Source organism: Bufo bufo, chromosome 9 (assembly GCF_905171765.1).
Source record: "Bufo bufo chromosome 9, aBufBuf1.1, whole genome shotgun sequence".
Lineage (NCBI taxonomy): Eukaryota > Metazoa > Chordata > Amphibia > Anura > Bufonidae > Bufo > Bufo bufo.
Genome location: NC_053397.1, coordinates 53,603,207 through 53,628,166, shown reverse-complemented (window position 1 = coordinate 53,628,166; position 24,960 = coordinate 53,603,207). Strand labels below are relative to the sequence as shown.

At 44.5% G+C, this 24,960-nt stretch overlaps 1 protein-coding gene across 5 annotated transcripts in view; it reads right to left on the bottom strand.

The window, feature by feature from the left end:
• The window catches only part of EVI5 (ecotropic viral integration site 5), a 178,177-nt gene that overhangs the window by 13,844 nt on the left and 139,373 nt on the right, over positions 1–24,960 (bottom strand). For all 5 annotated transcript variants that reach the window (XM_040408655.1, XM_040408653.1, XM_040408656.1 and 2 more), the window contains one exon: positions 12,336–12,431. In XM_040408655.1, coding sequence (XP_040264589.1) covers positions 12,336–12,431 — 96 coding nt within the window. The remainder of the gene's footprint in view (positions 1–12,335; positions 12,432–24,960) is intronic.

The window sequence follows — 24,960 nt, the reverse complement described above, 5'->3', positions numbered from 1 at the left end:
TGCCGCCGCACCCCCCCCCCTTATCAGATGATCTGCCCATATCATGTTGCACCCCTTTCTCATCATTTAAATTAAAAGAACTGCTATGTTTCCCTTAGGCTGGGTTCACACGGGCGTTGCGGGAAAATGTGCGGGTGCGTTGCGGCAACAGCCGCGATTTTTCCGCGCGAGTGCAAAACATTGTAATGCGTTTTGCACTCGCGTGAGAAAAATCGCGCATGTTTGGTACCCAAACCTCTTCACAGAAGTTCGGGCTTGGGATCGGTGTTCTGTAGATTGTATTATTTCCCCTTATAACAGTTATAAGGGAAAATAATAGCATTCTGAATACAGAATGCATAGTAAACTAGCGCTGGAGGGGTTAAAAAATTTTTTTAAAAAATTTAACTCACCTTAGTCCACTTGATCGCGGCCCGGCATCTCCTTCTGTCTCCTTTGCTGAACAGGACCTGTGGTAAGCATTCATTACAGGTAAAGGACCTTTGGTGATGTCACTCCGGTCATCACATGATCCATCACCATGGCAAAAGATCATGTGATGGATCATGTGATGACCGGAGTGACGTCACCAAAGGTCCTTTACCTGTAATTAATGCTCACCACAGGTCCTGTTCAGCAAAGGAGACAGAAGGAGATGCCGGTCTACGCGATCAACTGGATTAAATTATTATTATTTTTTTAACCCCTCCAGCGCTAGTTTACTATGCATTCTGTATTCAGAATGCTATTATTTTCCCTTATAACCATGTTATAAGGGAAAATAATAATGATCGGGTCTCCATCCCGATAGTCTCCTAGCAACCGTGCGTGAAAATCGCACCGCATCCGCACTTGCTTGCGGATGCTTGCGATTTTCACGCAACCCCATTCACTTCTATGGGGCCTGCGTTGCGTGAAAAACGCAGAATATAGAGCATGCTGCGATTTTCATGCAACGCACAAGTGATGCGTGAAAATCACCGCTCATCTGAACAGCCCCATTGAAATGAATGGGTCGGGATTCCGTGCGGGTGCAATACGTTCACCTACCGCATTGCACCCGCGCGGAAATCTCACCCGTGTGAACGCAGCCTTAGGGTTAATCAAGCTTCTTGTAGCCGTCTCCCTGACAGCCGCTTGAGTGAGCACTTCCTTTCAGTCCGGCCGGGTACAGAAAACAAATGCTCCTGTACCGCGGACCGAACAAAGCTCGGCCACGCTACATTAGAGGCGCTTCCCTCCTGTCAGTCCCTCTCTCTGGGCAGTGCGGCAGCCGCCCGATGCGGGGGAGGGCCCGCTGCCATCCGCACTTTAAAAAAAAAGCTTTGCCGCAAGTTTTTTTTCTTTTAAACCGCACGGCTGCCTAGGTCGCCTTACAGGTGGCGCCGGCCCTGTCCTCCAGACGCAGAGGATGTCCCCTCGTCACAGTTACAGTCCTGGGGATAAATAGATGATGGGAGAGATCTCTGTACTGACCCCTGATATATTTATATATAGTAATTAGATCTCCCCTCAGTCGTCTTTTTTCTAAAGTGAAGAACCCTAATTTTGATAATCTTTCTGGGTCCTGTAGTTGCCCCATTCCAGTTATTACTTTAGTTGCCCTCCTCTGAACCCTCTCCAGCTCTGCTATGTCTGCCTTGTTCACAGGAGCCCAGAACTGCACACAGTACTCCATGTGTGTTTCTGACTAATGATTTGTAAAGTGGTAGGACTAGGTTCTCATCACGGGCATCTATGCCCCTTTTGATGCAACCCATTATCTTATTGGCCTTGGCAGCAGCTGTCTGACACTGGCTTTTGTAGCTTAGTTTGCCGTTTTTTTAAAAATTCCTAGATCCTTTTCCATGTCAGTGTTACCCAGTGTTTTACCATTTAGTATGTACGGGTGACTTGCATTATTCCTTCCCATGTGCATAACTTTACATTTGTCAGTGTTAAACCACATCTGCCACTTATCTGCCCAAGCCTCCAATCTATCCAGATCCCTCTGTAGTAGTATACTGTCCTCTTCAGTGTTAATTACTTTACACAGTTTAGTGTCATCTGGGACACTTTTGCTCTATATTTATTTATTTTTTGCACAATAATACCAATTTAGGATCTTGGAAATCTATTCTTCATACAAGTGACCACATGGCCTCCATCTACGGGCACTAAGCCACCGCTAGATGCAATGGTGATACAAAGTCTTTGCTACTGTACCCAGCACTGGCATAAAAGTATACCAGTACTCCTCTCCAAAGGCAATATAGTCTAACATATCTACACGAGTGTGCTAGGAGCGCAGCACCCAAGAATGTCTGAAGATGGTGTCAGTGAGGCTGCTGCAGCTAGGCTTGATCGCTCGGGCGGTGAGTGTGAGCTGTAGGTCTGTGAGAAGGTGAAGTAGGATGAGCTGTGGTGCAATCTGGTAAGATCCAAAACTTATATAAAGATAAAAGTTAGTTTCTTCAAAAGAAACTAACCTCAATAAAGATACTCTTTAAAACAGGCATCCTCAAACTGCGGCCCTCCAGCCGTTTTAAAACTACAACTCCCACAATGCCCTGCTGTAGGCTGATACCTGTAGGCTGTTCGGGCATGCTGGGAGTTATAGTTTTGCAACAGCTGGAGGGCCGCAGTTTGAGGATGCCTGCTTTAAAGGAACACATCGTTTGGCTCCCACCCGATTGCACCACGGTTCATCCCACTTCACCTTCTCACAGTTATATTGTATATTGCGGAAACAGCATGGTCATGAAGTGAGCACCTATGGCTTCAGCACTGCCAAGTGTGATGATGGTTTCATTTCTCCCCTCATGAACTGGTTGGTTGCAGGTTCTTCAAATCGAACATTAAGTCCAATGTGTGAAGAACATCCTTCGCTCCAGATAACCATCTGAAATATCTTCATGTGCCCCTAGACCAATGACTAAGATATTTATAATAATTTTTTTTTAATTCTTTAATAAATGGCAACAATACAAAAAGCCAAAATCAATACTTACATTCCCAAATTCCATTAAAGAGGACCTATCAGCAGTATCAATGCTATTAAACCAGATACTCTGTCTGGTAGGGCTAATCCTAATGCAATGCACCAAGGAACAAAACCTGGCCCCCGCTGGGTATCTCCGCTCCATCGCTTTTCAGTGCTGACCATGCCTCTCGGTGCATTGCAGCCGTCATATGCAGAAAAAGAAAAGTCTATTCTTTCAGGAACATCACAAGAGATTTTAGGTATCAATTTAATCAGCGCGTCATTATTAGGCAGTACGCCTGATCCTCCTGACAGGCACTCTAAGAATGAATGATTTGTATCATAAGGCATTTCAGAATGAAAGTCCAACTCATGAAAAATACACTTTTTTTATGAAATTCATTTATTTTTTACTAGCATTTTAAGTCTTATGCCATTTTTCTCAGACTTATTTTTCCTATAGACAAGGCGATGGGAAATCGCCTGAAAAAGCCCCACACCTGCATAATGATGATCTAAAAAATAAAATGCCAAGAGGGGGGGAAAAAAAAAAAAAAAAGGCCAAAAAGCCATGATAAAACACCATAAAAAATACTCAATGCTCTTATGGAGTTTAATACTTTACTGCAGCAGCTCCCCGGTAGTTGGAGACATCCAGTACTTACCAGGCTCAGACAAGTGATGTTCTGTATGTAACACATGTGGGTGGAACTGATCTTTACAGTTATTCTGAAGAAGTCTGGGACAGCTATCAGAACAGATCTCGGTAAGATACTATACGCTTACAAAATCTACATTGCTTGCATGTTCGCAGATTTTGAGTTAGAGAATCCGCACAGTTCACATAGGGACTATGCCCTTGGGGATCTACTCCAACGTCCAGCAGAAAGTAGTACGCAATGAAATGTAAATGGGTCGCAGGAATTGTACCCCAGAAATTGTACCATTCATGGAACCACTCAGTACATGGGTTGTATGTGGAATTCCAGCAAAGCCTTATTCAGACATACCCGAAGAAAAAGGAGGGACACAGAAAACCCAAAAGAATCTAGAAGCCAACTTGCTTGATCTTTGTTTATTCCAGGAGACTTTGGGGAAGTATCAGGCTTCCCCCATACACTGATCCAATTAAAGTCAGTATTAGCTGTTCATAAAAATGTTATTGGAATGGCCGGCCTTTAGATAAATGGCTACCAAACACTGATTTCAGCGAGATCAGCTAACCATCAGCTAGTACCCTTATACGTGGGCAATTATCGGGAATGACCCCTTTGTTTCTGATAATTGGCTATAGTTGAGCAGAGAGGAGAGCTGCATTTACAAGCTGCAGTCATCCCATCTGAACAATCTGCTGACGGCAAATGTTTGCTTGAAATTAGGGGGACATTCAATGGCGGACCAGCCATGGACCCTACAGGGCATTTTCCCAGTGGGTCGATGCCCAAAGGGCCCACCGAGGCCTCCTCAATGCCGCTGGCTGGGTACATACTACTGGGGGCACTATAGGGGTCATGATTAGAGGAAGTCCAGGCAGCATGTTGGAGGAAGGTAGGTATCCATATTAGAGGCTATTGAAGGCCATCACAGAGAGACAGCTTCTGGAGAGGTATTCAGTGCTGCACTATGGTATTTGGCTCGGTGGGATGGTATTCTGTGCTGCACTGTGGTATTGCTGACCCTGTCAACTTGTATTGCCTCACATTCACTTAGTTTAGACCCACCTAGAACATTGGGGCCACTTAGGTTTTTAAGTTCCTATTCCACCCCTGGGGACATTTACAGTGCAATTATTGGGGAGGTGTGTTCCTAGGGTCAAGGCCATGTTAACATCAGGCTGTGTAACCTCCTTATTTCCATGCTAAATATGTCTATAGGGCTACGTTAGTCTGACAGAATCCAAAAAGCATGCCAGTAATACCACACAAAAGCAGTGTGGAACAGCATAGTAGACTGCACTATTCTACACAATGGTATCTAGTTTATAAAATAAAAAAATAAAAATAAAAAAATAAAAAAAACTAACACATTCAGACCACCTGAAGTTCTTTGCAGTCCACAAACCGTGGATCCGCTAAGCACAGAAACATGGATACTGGCCTGTTTGTACACAGTGAAAAGAAAAGACACGCTCTTTACTTCACCGTAACATGTGGACCATGGACCCATCGATGCGGCACGCACATGGCCAGTATCCGTGCTTTGTTGATCTATTGCCTGTGAAATGCAAAACACTTACGGCTGTGTGAATGCCCCCCAATACCTATGCCACTATAGGTCATCTGTCAGATGCATCCATGTAACATATATGCTAGAAGGAGACCATAAATGTAATGTGAACAGAGCCTAATTTTGTATGGGGCCCAGAGCCTCTCCCACATGTTGGGAAAAAGAATGATTTCCGGGCAGTTCTATTTCAACATGCCTGATCTTTTTGTAATCAAGGGAGATGCATAAGGTGGCTGGCAATGGCTTATTCCCCTATGCCTATTGAGAACCCATGTAAGCCCAGCTGAGCCAAGTGTGCATGGAGGTGGGGGGGGAAGCAAGGCTGAAAGAAAAAGCTGCAGACCAAATAACTATTTTAATGTGTACAGCTAGCCGAAACGCCACCCAAATTTGTTGTCTGCAATTTTCATGCATCTGTTACAAAACTAGAAAGAGCACATTAGACTAGTTTCACATCTCCAGCATTGTCATCCGGCAGCCAGATCTGGCAGAGAATGCCGGGAATCGGCCGGACACAAACTGCAGCATGCGGCGATCTTTGGCCAATTCGCGGCATATTTGGTGGATTGCATATAGTTAATGGGGTCGGCGGGCATCCCATTTGCATATGGTATAAACCTACATGTCTCTATGTAAACCTTAGATCTAGGAGTTCATAGGAAGGGACATGTACTGGCCTGACTAATATGCTGCAGACCACCCAGCTCACAAGACTGAACATATAAACCGCTATCTGGTCACACGCTGACACTGCGCGCTCTCATCTAAAAACCATGTGCCTTATAAACCGCTACCTGGTCACACGCAGACACTGCGCGCTCTCATCTAAAAACCATGTGCCTTATAAACCGCTACCTGGTCACACGCAGACACTGCGCGCTCTCATGTAAAAACCATGTGCCTTATAAACCGCTACCTGGTCACACGCAGACACTGCGCGCTCTCATCTAAAAACCATGTGCCTTATAAACCGCTACCTGGTCACACGCAGACACTGCGCGCTCTCATGTAAAATCCATGTGCCTTATAAACCGCTACCTGGTCACACGCAGACACTGCGCGCTCTCATCTAAAAACCATGTGCCTTATAAAACGCTACCTGGTCACACGCAGACACTGCGCGCTCTCATCTAAAAACCATGTGCCTTATAAACTGCTACCTGGTCACACGCAGACACTGCGCGCTCTCATCTAAAAACCATGTGCCTTATAAACCGCTACCTGGTCACACGCAGACACTGCGCGCTCTCATCTAAAAACCATGTGCCTTATAAAACGCTACCTGGTCACACACAGACACTGCGCGCTCTCATCTAAAAACCATGTGCCTTATAAAACGCTACCTGGTCACACGCAGACACTGCGCGCTCTCATCTAAAAACCATGTGCCTTATAAACCGCTACCTGGTCACACGCAGACACTGCGCGCTCTCATCTAAAAACCATGTGCCCTATAAACAGCTACCTGGTCACACGCAGACACTGCGTGCTCTCATCTAAAATCCATGTGCCTTATAAACCGCTACCTGGTCACACGCAGACACTGCGCGCTCTCATCTAAAAACCATGTGCCTTATAAACCGCTACCTGGTCACACGCAGACACTGCGCGCTCTCATCTAAAATCCATGTGCCTTATAAACCGCTACCTGGTCACACGCAGACACTGCGCGCTCTCATCTAAAATCCATGTGCCTTATAAACCGCCACCTGGTCACTGTGCTGGAGTAACATCAGAGCACTAGAAAGAGGTGTCGTTGAGTAACGCCGTCAATGAGGAGAACGGTTATTATATAACACATTTATGTACAAATCTGCTTTCTAATTCATTGTTCAACTGACATTAGGCAAGTATCCTTTTATGCAATCTCGGTCGTACCAGCACAACGCACGCACTTTCTCCACAACGGTAAGCAACCACAAATCAGCACATGTGCTTTAGGCAAAACAGCACATGAGTTTCACATAAACCTCAACCATTTAGACACCCCGGGATTGAAGGTGACAGGCTACTCAACAGAGCAAACAAAAAGCTCTAAGAAGCTCTCAGGAGACTAAACCAAACGGTTACTTTCCACCTAATCAGGTGTGAAGAGACTGCAGCAAACAAGTCGTCTCAGAGTCCGGATCCGTAATTTAGCTCCATTTATTTACAAGTCAAATGAAGCTATGAGCCCAGCGTCAACAAGCTGCAGGGTTATAGGAAAGCCAATAAAACTGCAGGGTGTGAATTAATACACGAGATCTCATTTTCGCGATACTGAGTCAATAGGTAAAGGGGTTACCCTGAAAAAAATATATATATTGATGACCTACCCTCAGGATAGGTCAATATTATATAGACAGGGGCCCCCGCTGATCATCTGTTTGAAGAGGCTGGCATTGCCACAGCACCGCAGCCTCTTACTAGTCCATGTGACATCACCGGTCACGTGGCCTAGTTGCAGCTCAGCGCCATTGAAGTGAATCCCTGCAATACCAAACACAGCCACTATACTATGTATGGCACTGTGTTTGGCGAGCTGTGTTTTGGCAGAGCTCCAGTGAGCGCGGCAGCTCCCTGAAACAGCGGATCGGCAGTAACTGGCTGACCTGTTACATGTGCACTTGGCATCTGAAGGCATCTGTGTAGGTCCCATGTTCATATGTGCCCGAACTGCTGAAAAAATTATGTTTAAATATATGCAAATGAGCCTCTAGGAGCAACGGGGGCGTTGCCGTTACACCTAGAGGCTCTGCTGTCTCTGCAAAAGCTGCACCCGCTTTTATTGACAGGACCAAGCAGTGTAAATATGATCAGGCCTGGCCCTGTCAATCAAAGTGCAGAGGGTGCAGCAGGGCCTCTAGGTGTAACGGCAACGCCCCCGTTGCTCCTAGAGGCTCATTTGCATATATTAAAACACAATTTTTCTCAGTAACGTGGGCACATATGAACATGGGACCAACACAGATGTCTTCAGCTGCTAAGCGCACATGTAACAGGTCAGCCAGTGTCATAGGTACAAATCTGCTGACAGATGCCCTTTAAAAGGGGCTGTCCACCTTTTTAAGCAATGGCCGATCAATCAGCTGTTCGGCAATAGCTCCAGAAGCAGACAGCTGGGTCTACTTTGTAGTGGACTAAGCGCTGCTGAAGTCAATCGGAGCACCGCTGCAGCCACAACCTGAGTCCACTACATAGTTAATGGAGCTCTCTGCTCCCAGCGCAGCATGGGTGTCAGATCCTTAAAGACAGGCCATCACTTAAAGGGGTTATCGAGAGGTGACTGAGGGCAGCCAATCTGGAGATTCCTACCCCAAACTCAAGTTTATGCTTGATTGGGAGACGGAATTAGGTGATACTTTTACTGGGGATCAATGGAAACGCTCTTTGCTTTTCACGCATAAGATCTCTATATTGTGTAATTTACAAGAACTCAACTATAAAATACTTACCAGATGGTATCGGACACCGGAGAAACTGCATCGGTTCTACCCCTCGGTTTCTGAACTATGTTGGCGATGCCATGGTGCTAGGGGGACTATGACCCATATATGGTGGGATTGTCCGAGGCTTAACCCATTATGGAAAGATGTCTTCAAGCTTTATAATTTTCTATTCCGGGCCTCCATTGCATTTTCCCCTTCCATCGCTCTGCTTTCTATTTTCCCGGGGCGGATCTCACATGTTAAGAAAGGTTCATTGCGGCTCTTTATGCTGGCCATGAGGCAAATTATCCCACGCAATTGGAAGTCAACCGAGAGTTTGAAAAGGATCACTTGGGCCTCTGCACTGGATGAGCTGTTACACAGGGAAGAGATGTATGCCTCTGATCACAACAAGATTCCGGCGTTTCTTAGGAGTTGGGAGCCATGGTCCAGGTTTAGATCATCTATGTCGTTTTCGGTTTGGTTGGCATCTGGGGTTCTCCCTGATTCTCCTCCTTAATAGTACCTAGCTATTCTCTAGATATGACCTATGATTTCTCCCCCCCCCCCCCCCCCTCCCCTCCTCTTGTGTGTCACCCTGTCTTCCCCCCTTTTATGTCAAGTTTGTCTAGAATTATTGGCCTATACATCATTTGTTTGAGGCCTTATTAAGCCCTTTAGGGCCTTTGTTTCCTCTGACTTTGTCAGCTGACTGTTTGTTATACAGATACAGATACATGCTTATACCTTGTCCTTTATGCTGTACTGCTGTTCATGATTGCATGTCGCAATGTATCTTTGTATGCGGTATGTATACTGCAATTTGGGATGTTCTCTTATGATTGTATTTGATAATAATAATAATAAAATCTTATTGAACCATAAAGGGGTTATCGAGGAAATAAAAATGACATATCCTCAGGATAGGTCATCATTATCACATCGACAGGGGTCCGAGTCCTGGCAACACCTATCAGCTGCTTTAGGGAGCCCCAGACTCCCTGCAGCTTACCAAGCACAGCACCATACATAGTATAGAGGCAGTGTTTGGTATTGCAGTTCAGCACCATTCACTTCAATGGGGCTGGGCTGCAACTAGGCCAAGTGACCGATGTACAGTGATGTCACATGGCCCAGGAAGAGGCTGCGGAGCACCCGACCTCTTCTAACAGCTGATCGGCAGGGGACCTGGGAGTCAGACCCCCGCCAAAGTGATACTGATGACCCATCCTAAGGACAAGTCACCAATATTATTTCCAGGATAACCTCTTTAATAAAAAGGTGGACAAGCCTTTTAAATTAAATCACATTTAGAGCTCATGCACACAACTATCAGTTTTTGTGGTCCGCAAATCGCAGATCCGGCTATGTGCATTCCACATTTTGCGGATCCGCACATCCTCCCCTTTGTTAGAAATGCCTGTTCATGTCCGCAAAACTACTTTTTTGTGGGACTGCGGAACAGACATGCGGATTGTGTGCTGTCCGCATCTTTCAATGTGGAACGGATGCGGACAAACTACGGTCGTGTGCATGAAGTCTAAGGCCCCTTTTACACGGACAAGTATTCCGCGCAGGTGCAATGCGTGACGTGAACGCATTGCACCCGCACTGAATCCGGACCCTTTAGTTTCAATGGGGCGGTGTACATGAGCGGTGTTTTTCACGCATCACTTGTGCATTGCATGCAAAATCGCAGCATGTTCTATATTCTGTGTTTTTCACGCAACGCAGGGCCCATAGAAGTGATGGGGCTGCGTGAAAATCGCAAGCATCCGCAAGCAAGTGCGGGACCCAATTAAAGTCTATTTACTTTATTATTTCCCATTGATCGTGCAGCCGGTATCTTTTCTTCAGGACCTGCAAAAGGACCTGCGGTGACGTCAGCGCAGGTCCTTTTCCAGGTCCTGCAAGAAGAAGTAAGAAGACTATAACGGCTGCGCGATCAAGTGGATGTGGTAAAAAAAAAATATATTTTTTAAACCCCTAATGGACATTTTACTTAGCATTCTGTATTAAAGAATGCTATTATTTTCCATTATAACCATATTATAATGGGAAATAAAATAAAATCTACAGAACACCGAACCCAAACAACAGTAAAGAAGTCCGGGTACCAACATTCAGTTTATTATCACGCGTGTGCAAAACACATTAAAACCCTTTGCACTCGCACAGAAAAAAAATGAACAACGCAATTGCAGACAAAACTGACTGAAATTGTGTGCGCACTCGGGCGGGTTTCCCACAAGGCACCCGCAACGCATCCGGACCTCTTCCGCGACACCCGTGTGAAAGGGGCCTCCAGCGTAATGTGCCATGAATGCTGTGGCAACGAGACCTGCACTCTTAAGATGGTCAAACACATTAGATAGACGTTGATTAATGGTTGAATAGCAGTTGAACAATTATCTGGTGAACGTTCCTTTCACAGACATGGCCATACACATTTTAGTCCATACTGGCCATTACAGTTGTTCAAGCTGGCCACACATGCTCAATGAAACTATGCGATGGACCAAAGACCTTTCTGGGAGCATTCTTTCAAAGAAAGATCTTTCGTCTGGTTATCGGACGAAAATATTAAACACGGCTGACTTTTTGAACCATAATGGACCATTATCGGTTGGCTGAAAAGACCGTTTGCTGGTAAGGGTGTATGAGACACCCCGATCACGCAGACGATTGTCGGGAAGGAAACGTTCCCTCCCGGCAATCACCTGTTTGCTTGCCGAGGAGACCGCTGCTATTACATGCAGCGATGTCCTCCGCAGCATTAGGAGTGATCGCTATGCCATCGCTCGTCCTCATACAGTACAGTAGTTTGCCAATGGCAGATCTTTATCATTAGACAGCACAATACCCAAAGAAGAGAGCTACGATACTAAAGGGTATTCATTTGCAGATAAAGACCCAATTTTTATTTGGCTTGAGCACATATCCAGGTCAAGAAAATCTCGGTTAGTGAATATAAGAAAGATTATGGCCACCCATTAGTAGTAAGGGACCTTGCAGTCCTACTGGGACCTTCCTCAATGCAAGGTTGCTGGCACAATAAAGTAAGTCACGATGGCTTATCGAAGCAGAACTTCTTTGTGCCATCCTATGCTACTAATGGGTGGCCATAACCTCTCTTATATTCACTGACTTGGATATTCTTGACCTGGATATAGGCTTACACCATATAAAAATTATCTGCAACCGAAACCCTTGAGTGCTGTGGAAGTCTTCTTTGGATGTGCCATGAATGCAGCAGAACAGACTGAGCAGGTCCCACTGGAACCTATGAGATAAGGACAAATCAATCCAAGGAATATCCACTCGTTAATGGGGCAGACTTATCAAAACTATTGCAAGGTAAAAATAGAGAAATTCCCAAGAACAACCCCATGAGATGCCAACTTATTTTTGAATGGTCCTTGAGAAAAGATAGCAGCAACCAGATTGGTCTCGCTCTACTGTTTGGCAAAAGTTAGTTTTGATAAATTCCCCCAATATCTCCTCTTCTGAACTACTTCTACTTTTCAGGTAGAATACTTTTATTCTGGAAATGTTCAAAAAGTTATTAAAACTTTACAGATCCATTAGATCCTCAGGATACCCTTAGGATTCTAGAAATTGCCTGTTAAACCTACTTTAGTTATCCATTGGTGAGAATGGCATACACAGTAATACATATGGCAGGCAGTTGGCCCTCTCCTTGCCTTACAGCACATGGCGGCGTTCAGAATCGGGCAGTAACATGGGCACACACTGCTTACCTCCTGTTTCAATTCTTCAATTTGATCTTTTAACTCACGAATGTACTGGCTGGAGTCTGAGTTGTTGAGTTGTCCTTGAATTTTCCCTTCTTCTTTCTATATAAAAAGAGACAGAAAACAAAACAGGAAAAAGATGGCTCGGTGGTCAGTCAAGCAGTCTAGTCAGCTATGCATAAAAATAATGGCACATGCCCTGAGGAGAAACACTATTTGCTGGCTACACAAAAAATCGAGTAGAACATATTTACTAATATGTCTGCACCAAAAATCTGTCTAAGTGGTGCATACTGGTGTATCTAGAGTTTGCACACTTTTTTCCGACGTTCTCAACAAGGGTTGGAAACGAAGTAGAGCTTCATGGAAATGAAGTGGGGCCTAATATGCAACATTTTGCACCACGATTACTCCACAATTTTGGCATAAAAATGTCTACAAGTAAGGGCTCAGACAGCCGTATGCTGTCCGCAAAAATGCGGATTTTTTTTGCGGATTAGATACTGTCCGATTCACTTCTATGGGGCCCTTTTTTCCACGGCTCAGCAAAAAAAATTTAACATCCAGCCTGAGCCCCTGTGATGAATCTGCTGCATTTCGTCTACACCATCTTTTGGATTAGTAAATCTGAGCCAAGGAGAGGTGCTGTCAATAGGACACCAATCTCAAGTACAGCAATTTTTCCTAGCCAGGTAGCCGCAGCCTTAGGGACGCGACAGAGCCGTGTACGTTGAGTCCCTCTAACTCCCTCTAACTCATGCACAAGTCTGTAGCAAGTCAGTGTACGCAATATATACGGGCAACGGCCATGTGCAGACCTCATCATGGATGCGGACCCTTCCACTTGAATGGATCCACAACCTGGGAAGGTACGGTGCAGAACAGAGGCACGGATCTGAAGCACTACGGAGTTTTCGGTCTGTGCGTCTGCACTGGAAAAGGTTCACTACTCTTCTGCGATGCGGATCCCATTCAAGTGAATGAGTCCGTAAATGGTGGACATGTGCGCATTGCGGACCGCAGCACAGACAAGGCCGACACATGGTCGTGTGCATGAGGCCTTACAGGGAGAAAGACATTCTGTGCAACCTCCATCTAGTAGTTTTTTTAACACCTTAACTTACACTACATTTTAGAAGCGCTCTTTGCTTTCCGTGTCATCAGAAAATAACCTATTATTTAAATCAAATTTTTATGTTCAAGCTGCCAGATAAAACCAGATAGTAACAGTACAGTAAAAACTGCTGGCATGTAACAAACCTAGAAATATTATACCCTTTAATAGCAATGGTAGCATTCCAGTAGGTTTTTTCACCTAACATATTTCGGGACAAATACACATTACAAACTGGGATTTTAGAAGTGCATTAAAGACCCCTTTGGATTTAATAATCCTACAGTATATATCTGTGTGAATTATTAAAAGCCGGTGAGGACAAACATTTGCCACACACATCAATCTTCTAGTCATTTCCCAAAATCATCATGAGAAACCAGCCACAAGCATTTTCCACGAATCTGCACCGACGGGAGGTTTAACAGAGGCCGTCAGTTAACAGACTTCCTTCACATGCAGGTGCATGACACACAGGCAAGGGAATCTATTTTTTTCATTTGAAATAATTAGCAAATATGATTTTGTGATGAATGGTCTGTCACCAGTGACCCCGCTATGTAGCAAAGCCCACTGTCAAATATTTCCTCGTCTTGACGATCCATGGCTCCCCCGCAGAAAATTCCGCTTTTTTAAAATATGCAAATTAGGCCTCTGGTGCCACGAGCGTGGTACCGTTACTCTCCTTGTATTTAATTCTCTGGCCAGGCCCTTCCCACAAACCATTGAAGGACAGAAGCAGTACAGATGACATTTCACTTGGCTCGGTATTCTGACTAGGACAGCATTGTAATCAAGTGAGACATACCTATTTGGCATTGAATTCAAAATGTTTTAAAGAGGACCTTTCACCGCTCCTGACATACCAGTTTTAATAGTTTCATGTGTTCCCCATGTAATAATTCTGGAGCTCTTCTTATGGTTCTATGTTGTGCCATTCCTTTATTTCTACTAGAAGTTATGAAGGAATTGCTAGCAGTCTGCAGTAAGGGCACAGAGGGGCGGTAACCAGTTGGGGGCGTGTCCCTACACAGACTCACCCTATCCAATCATTGGTTGATATGACGCCGTGCACCCGCTGCCATACAGTAATACACATTATCTATACGAGTATTACTGTACATCAGCGGCGGCACGAAGCGCACGGTGTCATAGCAACCCGACGCCGTGCGCTCCTGCACTCAGCAGGAATCCAGGTCGGTGTCCCACGGACGTGTGCATGAGGCTTTACTCTGCTTTTTTTTCTTCCAGAAATCCTGCTGCAAATCCTACAAACCTATAAACTGCTCTCCCTATATAATAAACTACTCTTATTAGCAGCAGAAATCACCTGACAGTTTCCCCAAGTCCTCATGCACACAGCCATTGCCCGGCCATGCAAACAGCGGGTCCGCAAAACATGGGCCCCGGACGTTTGTGCACCGCAAACCCATTCACCTGAATGGGTCCGCAATCCAGAAGGTGCGTTGTGGAACGGAGGCACAGAACCCCATGGAAACACTATGGAGTGTTTCCATGGGGTTTCTCTCCCTGCCTCCGCCACGCAAAAAAACAGAACATGGTCGTTTTTTTTCGAAGTTGAATGGGTCTGCATCCGTCTGCAGCACCGCACGGATGGAGCCTGCGCATTAGAGACCGCAAATTGCAGTCCCCAATGCACGGAACGGCCGGACAACGGCCTTAAAGTGTTTTTTTTAGCACAATTGACATTTAATCACCTATGCACAGGATAGTTGATAACTGTATGAACTCTGAGAACCGCAATGATCACTAGAATGGGGGTCCCCGAGTACCCCATTGAATGGAGTCACAGTAGAGCATGCATCCTGATGCTCCATTCAATGGCCATGTCCAGCACTTTATAGAGGTTGTGCAGCCAGCACATATTGATGACATATCATCTGATCGGTGGGGGTCTAACTCCTGGCACTCCCGCCGATCAGCTGTTTGAAGAGGGTGCAAGCACCACATCCACTTGATAACTACAGATTCAAACAGCTGATCGGCAGGGTGTCAAGAGTTAGACCCCCCCACCGATCAGATTGATGACCTATCCTGAGGATAGGTCATCAATAAATACTGGCTGCACAACCCCTTTAACGTCAGATACTGCTGGGAAGTATTCGGAACCATCAAACCTCTGTGGCCCTCTGTAGTCTCCCATGGGCAATGACTAGCTGGCTGGCTACGATCACACGGGAAATACAAATCTGTTTTTAAAGGGGTTGTCCGGGTTCAGAGCTGAACCCGGACATACCCATAATTTCACCCAGGCAGCCCCCCCTGAGGCTAGCATCGGAGCAGTTCACGCTCCGATGCTCATGTCAGGGGGGCTGCCTGGGTGAAATTATGGGTATGTCCGGGTTCAGGATTCGTAGCCATTAGCAGAAGCTCTCGCTGCTGAAATAAATGGCACACACTGATCAGATAGACACAAGTGCAACTTTTCAGTACAGTGAAGCAACTGCAGAAGGCATTAAGTAACTTTGCAAAACAGTCAGTTTTAGCACATTGTGGTGAAAAATCTTGCAATTTCTCAGCTAAAGAGTTATAAAGATTTCTTAAGAAGCAAAAGCAAAGGTTTCAAATTAGCATCCTGTGCTTTTCTTCATCTGGCAACACATCAAAAGCAATCAAAGTTCCCTAACACTGAGCTTTCTTAAAAGGAAATACAGGTGTTTGGGGGCTTTAGGGGGCTGCAGCCACAACGTGAACATCATTCGAGAAGGAAAAGAGAAAAAAACAAAACACTTAATTCCTAGAACAGGTGTCGAGAAGAAAGTGCGATAAGGCTTGTGGCGCTGCGAAGGGTCGGATTTTAATTTACAGGATCATTGTAATGACAGATGATAAATGTAAAAATTCACAAGGAAGACCCTTGCTATCCCCCAAAAATAACCCATCAAACTGTAGGGCAGTGGTCAGAAACCTTTGGCACTTCATCTGTTGAGAAACTACATTTCCCAGCATGGCTTCTTCGGGAGTCTGGAGAACAGCTGAGAAAGTATGCATGCTGGGATTGGTGAAGGTTGCTGAACCCTGCTGTAAGGAGTAGTCACATCTATTGTTACATAGATCTAGATGACGGCCTAGTCACTGCATACCCCCCAATCCAAATGATCAGAGCAAAGTAGTCGCTAATCTTCCCATTCACAGAAGTCCCCCTTGCAGCAGTCACTTCAGGTAAGCTCTACCCAGTAGGAAAGATCAAAATCAGTGGAAGTTATAATAAATCATGGCATCCAACCAAAAACTCAACTCGACATAAGTATAGCATTCAATCCTTAAACAGGACCTTTCATGGGATTATGGGTTACAAACTAGTATGCTTAACCAAATAGGGCGGCCCCTACAGATGCCCACATTTTTTTCCTTTTTTTTTTATACCCCTCTAATCTGGCACTATGTTCCCCGCTGTTTTTTGGTGCCTGATCCGTTAATTTAGAGTATCTGTACAGGGAGGAGACGCCAGGGTTTCTCAATGGGCGTCTCCTTCTCCCTGGCTGTAGCGCGGTCCAGTCGCAGCGGAGAGCGTCACAGCCAGAAAGACGGTAAGCGGTTTTTTCTGACTGGACCGCGCTACAGCCAGGGAGAAGGAGATGCCCATTGAGAAACCCGGCCGTCTCCTCCTCCCTGTACAGATACTCTAAATTAACATTTGAGCTGCCAAAAACAGCGGGGGACACACCGCACCGGAGCGGAGGGGTATTTTAGAAAAAATTTCTGGCATCTGTAGGGGCCGCCCTATCTGGTAAGCATACTAGTTTGTAACCCATAATCCAATGAAAGGTCCTCTTTAAAGTAAAGTAAGCAATGGTATTAGAAAAAGAAAGGGGTCTTTTTCTCCAGAAACCGGGCCACCCTAGTCCGTGGACAGGGTCTGGAATTGCAGCTGAACTCTATTCCCCGAGTTGCCATACCAGACACAGGCAGAAAGAAAAAAAAACTGCACAATTTTTGTAAAATAAACCAGACTTAAAATCGACCTCAAGTGATTTAATCAAGTTTAAATTGACGTCTCAGAATTCGTGCGGAATCTCATTGCAAATTTGTATGAAATTACAGCGCATTGCAAGTCAAAGAAGTTTTGCTCACACTTTACACATGCTGCAGATTTCTTGTTTGGGCGGGATTCCTTCTTGTAGACTCCATTTTGAACTCTGCAGCAGGTTCGTTAGTTTGAGGATCGCGTGCAGATTTGCCGCAGATTCTTCCCTCTGAACTCAACGGATTCTGAGGATAGGTCATCAATATCGGAAACAGGACAATCCCTTTAAAATCCGCTATGAAATCAGCACAGCATTTACGTGCTCATATTTGTGCGAATTTCATCCATCTGAAAATCCGTGACATGCGAGTTTAACCTTAGGAGACACATGGCCGCGATCTGTTTCTGCAACTGAAAATCCACTCCATCTATCTGAACAGGCTGGTTTCTGCAGCATGTGCATGGTTTTCTTAAAACCCCATTCTGATCTAAGGGAGAGGTGGAGACATTTCTTAAACAATTCTGCCATATGTGATCACACCCCGAGAGTGCCAACCCATGTGATGGGACGATAGCGTTGGCATCCAGGCTCGTGTCACGATTTGTACGTTACACTGGAAATAAAGTTAGTTATAATTTAATTTGTGCATTTTCCCACGGATGGGGGAGAGGGGTGAAAAAAGGGTAGCAGAGCTGTTCAGTAATTTTGCAATTACATAAAGCATTCTGTAATTAGGAAATTTCCAAATGATAACCCTATGAACCTGGGTGGAGGCCAAAAACAAAAAATTGTAATATCGAGATTGTTTCTTCCTTTATATGTCTTTTGTATGCTTGAAAGAAAATTGACAACTTCTATAAAAACGCATGACCTGACTGACCGCTTCCACGAATTATGACCAAAGAAAACTGAAGCAGAACTAAGACATTGGTTAGCACAGGGCTCCTTGCCTTTGGATTGACAAGTGCGTCCTCTTCATGGGCCACTGCGGTCTCTGCACAAAACACTTTTTGGTGATAAAAAAATTATAATATAATATTTATATATATATATAAAAATAATATATAATGCTGCAGTTCTTGCACTGACCACTAGGCCTAATATGCTGAGACGTCCTGTTCTGTACAGGTAAGGCTACTTTCACACTGGCGTTTTGGCTTTCCGTTTGCGAGATCCGTTCAGGGCTCTCACAAGCGGTCCAAAACGGATCAGTTTTGCCCTAATGCATTCTGAATAGAAAAGGATCCGCTCAGAATGCATCAGTTCAGTCTCCATTCCGCTCTGGAGACGGACACCAAAACGCTGCTTGCAGCGTTTTGCTGTCCGTCTGATGAAACTGAGCCAAACTGATCCGTCCTGGCACACAATGTAAGTCAATGGGGACGGATCAGTTTTCACTGACACAATTGGAAAAAGATCCATCCTCCATTGGTGTTCAAGACGTTGGCTATGTTATAGATAATACAAACGGATCTGTTCAGAACGGATACAGACTGTTGCAGTATCTGAACGGATCCGTCCATGACGGATCCACACAAAACGCGAGTGTGAAAGTAGCCTAACTTTTGAATACCTATTCTCATTATCACAGGCATGATTATGACAATGACAGATAACACATCTGTACAGATAACACAGGACCCACCATTCACATTAGGTTATCTACTCCCTCCTGACCTCTGCACGGGTCCTATAGCATGCCTAGAAAGCTCTTCCATAGAAGTCAATGAGGTAAGCTCCTGTCCATTGGAAGTCTTCACATATCTTAGGCCTAATGGACCGTGTGAATATTGAATAATTTTAGTATTTGTTTAAATATAGATAGGGACCTGGGGGAAAAAAAAAATCTGTTTACCATAAAAACTTGATTTAAACGATAGGTTATTTTCTGATAAGGAAATGCGTCACCAAAATTGTTTTCTCAGATAAAACCAGATAGCAGCACATATACGGTACTTTTTTCTTATCTCCTTATTTTCTGATTGCAGATTTTTGTATTCTGCTTCCTGATCATGATTATGGGGGCGGCCATCTTGCCTGAGCAGTTCTTAAAAGTATTTAGAAAGCATTTAATGAAATGCTTTAAGGCAGCCCAATGGGTCATAGACACAATGGTCTGGAGCTGACTCTATTGACTTCAATGGGAGAGTTTTCTAGGCATGCTCTGTGACCTGTGCAGGGGTCAGGAGGGAGCAGATAAGCTTTATTCACGATAGGTCTTTCTCAGAGGATACGGTGTTATCTATACACAGAGGTGATATATGCCATCCTAAACCTGACAATAATAAAGGAGACAACTGCAGTTTGTACAGACAGAGAAGTGGCGCCTATTAGGCTTAGCAGCCAGTTCAAAAACCGCAGGATTTACGTTTTTTTCTTGACCTGGAAAATGAAAAATGACAAAAAAAAGTGATTTAAACAATAGGTAATTTTCTGATGACCCATTACTAGGCAAATCTGCTGAAGGAGCTCATACATCAATATGCACATCGGTTCCTGCAATTACCAATTGACAAGCTAGCAAGAAGTGTAGACCACACAGAATTACCTCTTGCTTATATATGTGTCTATATTGCTCTGCGGTCTTCTGAGATGGAGACCAGATTTTTTTTTAAAAAAATGACAAAAAAGGGTATAGAAAATGTGGTGAGGTGTCCTATCAGTGACATTGTGGTGACTCATTTTAAGTGCAAAAAATAAATAAAAAAAGTTCATGCACCGGGGTTGATTTAGAAAGAAAAAAAAAAATGCGTTTCCTGTAAGGCAGAGGACGGAAAATAGACCTTGAGGTCTGGGTCTAGAAAAGATCATGACAGAACTGAAATACACAGAACCAACCAAGGCACTAATTGGGGTAAAGAAGTGGGATATTGTCCTGTCTAGATGAACATCCATCGGCGGAGATGTCTTTTAAGAAATGTAGAACTTTGGAGTATCTGAGGGCAGGTCGATGGGTATTCTTACAACCAAGGTGTAAAAACACAAGTGAAAATCACATGCGCCGTCTGCAGTTGCTGCCCCCGTTTCTATACCACACGCACACAACGTTCTCGTTTCTTAACCAACGTGAGAAATGCAATTTACAGCAAATTTTAACCAACCTAATCACAGCAGAAATTCTGGGTTTGTGTGATGACTGGAGAGCTGCAGAATGGTGGGTGTCAAGACCACTTGCAGTTTCAAGTTTACTAGCTACGCACTGTGCTAAGTATCAGTGGCTTTTCATCGTACCTATAGGTACCAAGCTCAAATTTTGTGAGCCGCCTAAAAAAAAAAGTGTATTTCCCTTAAATAGTAGTAAAAAAAATGCCTATGAACTCAAATATTCAATAAGCTGACCTCTTGTGCCAAGTCTATTCAGAGTGTGGCCACAATGAAGCTGAGGCACACTGAGGGTGTAAGCATCCCAAGTCCCCAATACCAGGAGATGGTTTCAGAAGCTATGCATCTATCAAGATGGAAGAGATCGGTCATTGTGGTGGAAACTGCCATTTGCTTGGAACCATTTATGGGTAATGTTCGTTGAGCAGAACGATGATTTGTGTACTGGATTCAGCTTATTGCCCACACTAATATATGGGCACCACATTGTGGAACATGTAAACAAGGTACCACTGTGTGGGTCCTAGGTGTGACCCCTGTGTGGAGACCTTCTGCAGCTTGCACTTCAGTTTGGAACTATTCAGATGCGTCACTGACACCATTAAGTATTTGGCTCTTAACACGGGGTCAGAGCTGGTTCAAGAGAGCATGGAAATAATAGTATAGCTGGTTTTGCACCTTCAGTTTGTCGAGAGATGCACTGCAGAAGTATCTCAAAAATATGGTGTGCAATCGGGCATATACTCAAGAGTGAACACAAGTGTAATAAGGGGAGGGAAAGTTATGAATTCTGTAGGAATTTGAGTGACTTTATACATCTTATGAATTCATATACACAGTCAAGACACCCTATGACCACCAGCTAATATTCATAGTAACCGTCATGTGCAGCACGGACAATAGGTCTCAACAAGGTCCTGATAGTCACAGATATCTGGAGCCATGCTGACTGCAGTGCATCCTACAGCTGCTGGAGGGTGAGTGGGGCAGGATTCATAGAGTGAACATGACGATCGAGGTGGACACACAGATGCTCAGTTGGATTCAAGTCTGGGGCATTAAGGGACAGGGTAGAACTTGTAAGTCATCGTCAAGCTCTTCCAACCAATGTTGTACATTTCCAGCCATGTGACATGTCATATGGTCTTGCTGGAAGATCCCATCCGCCCCAGGGAAGAGAATCAGAATGTATGGGTGTACATGATCTGCAAAGGATGGATTCATAGCCAAATCGGCTGAGTGCGCCTTTCACATGGATCAGTGGACCATAGAATACCACAAAAACATTCTCCAGCCTATAACGCTGCCACCACCAGCTTGTGTTCTTCCAGCAGTGGCTGCAGGGTGTTTGTTCTCTAATGTTTTTCACACCTGACATGCCAACATCTATCCAGGCGATAAAGCAGAAAATGCGATTTAGAGAATGTAACCCTTTGCCAAATCAGCAGAGGTCCAATTATGAACCTGCCGTGAAAATTGAGACCTTTTCTCCTGATGCAACGTCGTTATCAGAGGTCCAGTGACCATCCATCTGCTTCGGAGCCCCATACGCAGTACTGTTTTAGACATCTGGTAGCCCCCTGGGTTACTTTAGCGTTGAGCTGCTCTACTGTAGTCCACCCTTGCGTACCTTTGTAGCCAACGTTCACCTCTCACATCAATGACACGTAGTGCTCTACAGTTTCCATGTCACTTCTTCACAATGGTGGCATTTGTCCTCTCACAATATGCAGGACAAGAACAGTTCACACTGCAGAGTTTCAGAAACACTGCCACACTTGCCCCAAGAGCCAATAATCATCCCTTTACGCAACTCTGATAAAATCACCCCTTTTACCCATGAAAGCAAGGAGGGATATGTGAGCAGAAAGCTTATCACACACCTTATATACCCACCATGCCAGCTCACCACACTGGACTTCCTTCAGGAGCTACGAGCTTCCGATGTTGAATGTAAGATGTGGTCATAATAATGTGACTTGACAGTGTAAGATTCAGTACATTTCAGTCCTGTATGTGCCTGTAAATATTTTTTATATTTAGAATTTTCTCCAAGGATACCACTAGTTTTAGGTAAAAAGGACACTGGATATTTAATAAACTGACACATAATAAGAGCAGAGATCACTGGTCACCATTCGTGATGGAAATATACCCTCTATAGTGAACGCTTAGGAAACACTTCCTTCACTTCTCCTCTTTACCCTGTTGCATTCAAACTGTTATCTCTTGTAAGTTCTTCTGAAATTTGGGTTAGTTCTTTCTCAAAAGTAAAAAGGGCATTTCTGAAGAAGATGAAGGGGTGGTGGTTAGGAGGATCGGGAGTAGGAGGAAGAAACACAGTGAATCACGAACAGCTAACTATACCCGCTGTCTGCCATCTCAAAGTATGTAGTCAGATTTCATCATGGCAGAAGCCACTGAATGTGCTGGTCATTTGTGAACGTAAACAGCCCAAGGAGAGGTAGCAAAAGAAATGAATACATCACATTATAATAAGTTACAGAACTGTAATACACATCCTGTGTATGCGCAGAAGATTCCTTCCAATGCTCACTAAACTTTATGCAGTTTCTGTAGAGCACAAGTATCTGAGATTTAACAGTTTCTATTTTACAGCCGGAAATAAAGCGTAAAGACAGATGGAGAAATTATTCATTTCTAAAGTACTACAAAGTTCAAAAAATGAAAACAATAGAGGCTGTTAAAGATGCTTACAAAGAATGGCAAGAATCAAAAATACATGGGGGCACATTTAGACGCCGGTATTAATAAAGCCCTAGGGTGGCGGAGGATCTGCCGCAGTTTTGAAGAGTCGCAGGCCTCTCCATAACTCCCACGCATGCAGCGCCAGTTCTTTTAAAAAAAAAAAATCTGATATTTTTTTATTAAAACAGCTTTTCCAAAATTACACAAACAATAAGCACTCCTTTACAGATAGTATTACAGCCGATCAAATGAATGACATACAGAGCCATTATTTAAACCCACACAAAAACTAAGAAATAAACTCTCCCAATCCCCCCCCACCCCCGAGCAAAGAGACAGTCCGCCATTTGTAATAACCATATTGCATCTCATCATACTGTCCAACTGTCAGTAAAAAAAAAAACATATCCCTCCCATGTACGTGCGTAGGGCCTAAGGCCCCTTTCACACGGGCGAGAATTCCACGCGGGTGCAATGCGTGAGGTGAACGCATTGCACCCGCACTGAATCCAGATCCATTCACTTCAATGGGGCTGTTCAGATGAGTGGTGATTTTCACGCATCACTTGTGCGTTGCGTGAAAATCGGAGCATGTTCTATATTCTGCGTTTTTCACGCAACGCAGGCCCCATAGAAATGAATGGGGATGCTTAAAATCGCAAGCAAGTGCGGATGCAGTGCGATTTTCACACATGGTCGCTAGATGATCGGTGTTGCTTTCATCCCTGGACACCATTAAAGTGAATTCCCTGTATTATTTTCCCTTATAACAGTTATAAGGGAAAATAGCATTCTTAACGTGGTGAGCGCGATTACGTCACCAAAGGTCCTTTTGCAGGTCCTAAAAGAAGAAGCAAGAAGATGATGCCGGCTGCGCGATCAATTGGAACAGGTAAGTTAATTTATTTTTTATCACCTCAATCTACAGTTTACTTAGCATTCTGTATTAAGAATGCCATTTTCCCTTATAACCATATTATAAGGGAAAATATTAAAATCTACAGAACACCTAATCCAAACCTTTACTTCAGTGAAGAAGTTTGGGTTCGGGTCCGGGTACCACAGTCAGATTTTTATCATTCACGCGCAAAACGCATGGCACCCGCGCGATAAAATCGGAATGCAATCGCAGTCAAAACTGACTGCAATTGCGTACCTACTTGCACGATTTTCCTGCGACGCACCCGCATCCTATCCGCGACGCCCGTGTGAAAGAGCCCTATCAATCATACCTAACCACTTAGTCGGGGCTCTGGAATCACTCATTAGTCCAACCTAATTTGTTTCTTGTCATATCCGACTCCTACACAGATACTGATTTCCAGTCACTCATCCCGTTCTGCCCCCCACCAGCATAAGGGGAATCTAGACAGACCCAGCAGAGGAGGACTCTGCCCCAGTAGAGAACCACGTATCCCATATTGCCGCAAATTTGGCCTCACACTTCCTCTTAACATACACCTCCCTTTCTAGACCAAGTATATCATTCATCCTGTTAAGGAATTCAACCACCGAGGGAGGCTGTGGGCGAATCCAGTATCGAGCTATCAGTTTTCGGGCTTGAAATAATAGGCGTTGCATCCCTAGACAGGCCCTAGGAGTAACCGGAACCTTAATTCGGTATGCATCTTTAATACTTTTTAAAACCCATGCCCAGAAGCTCGAGAGCTCATCGCACTCCCAAAACAGGTGCATTAGAGATGCAGGTCCTCGCCCA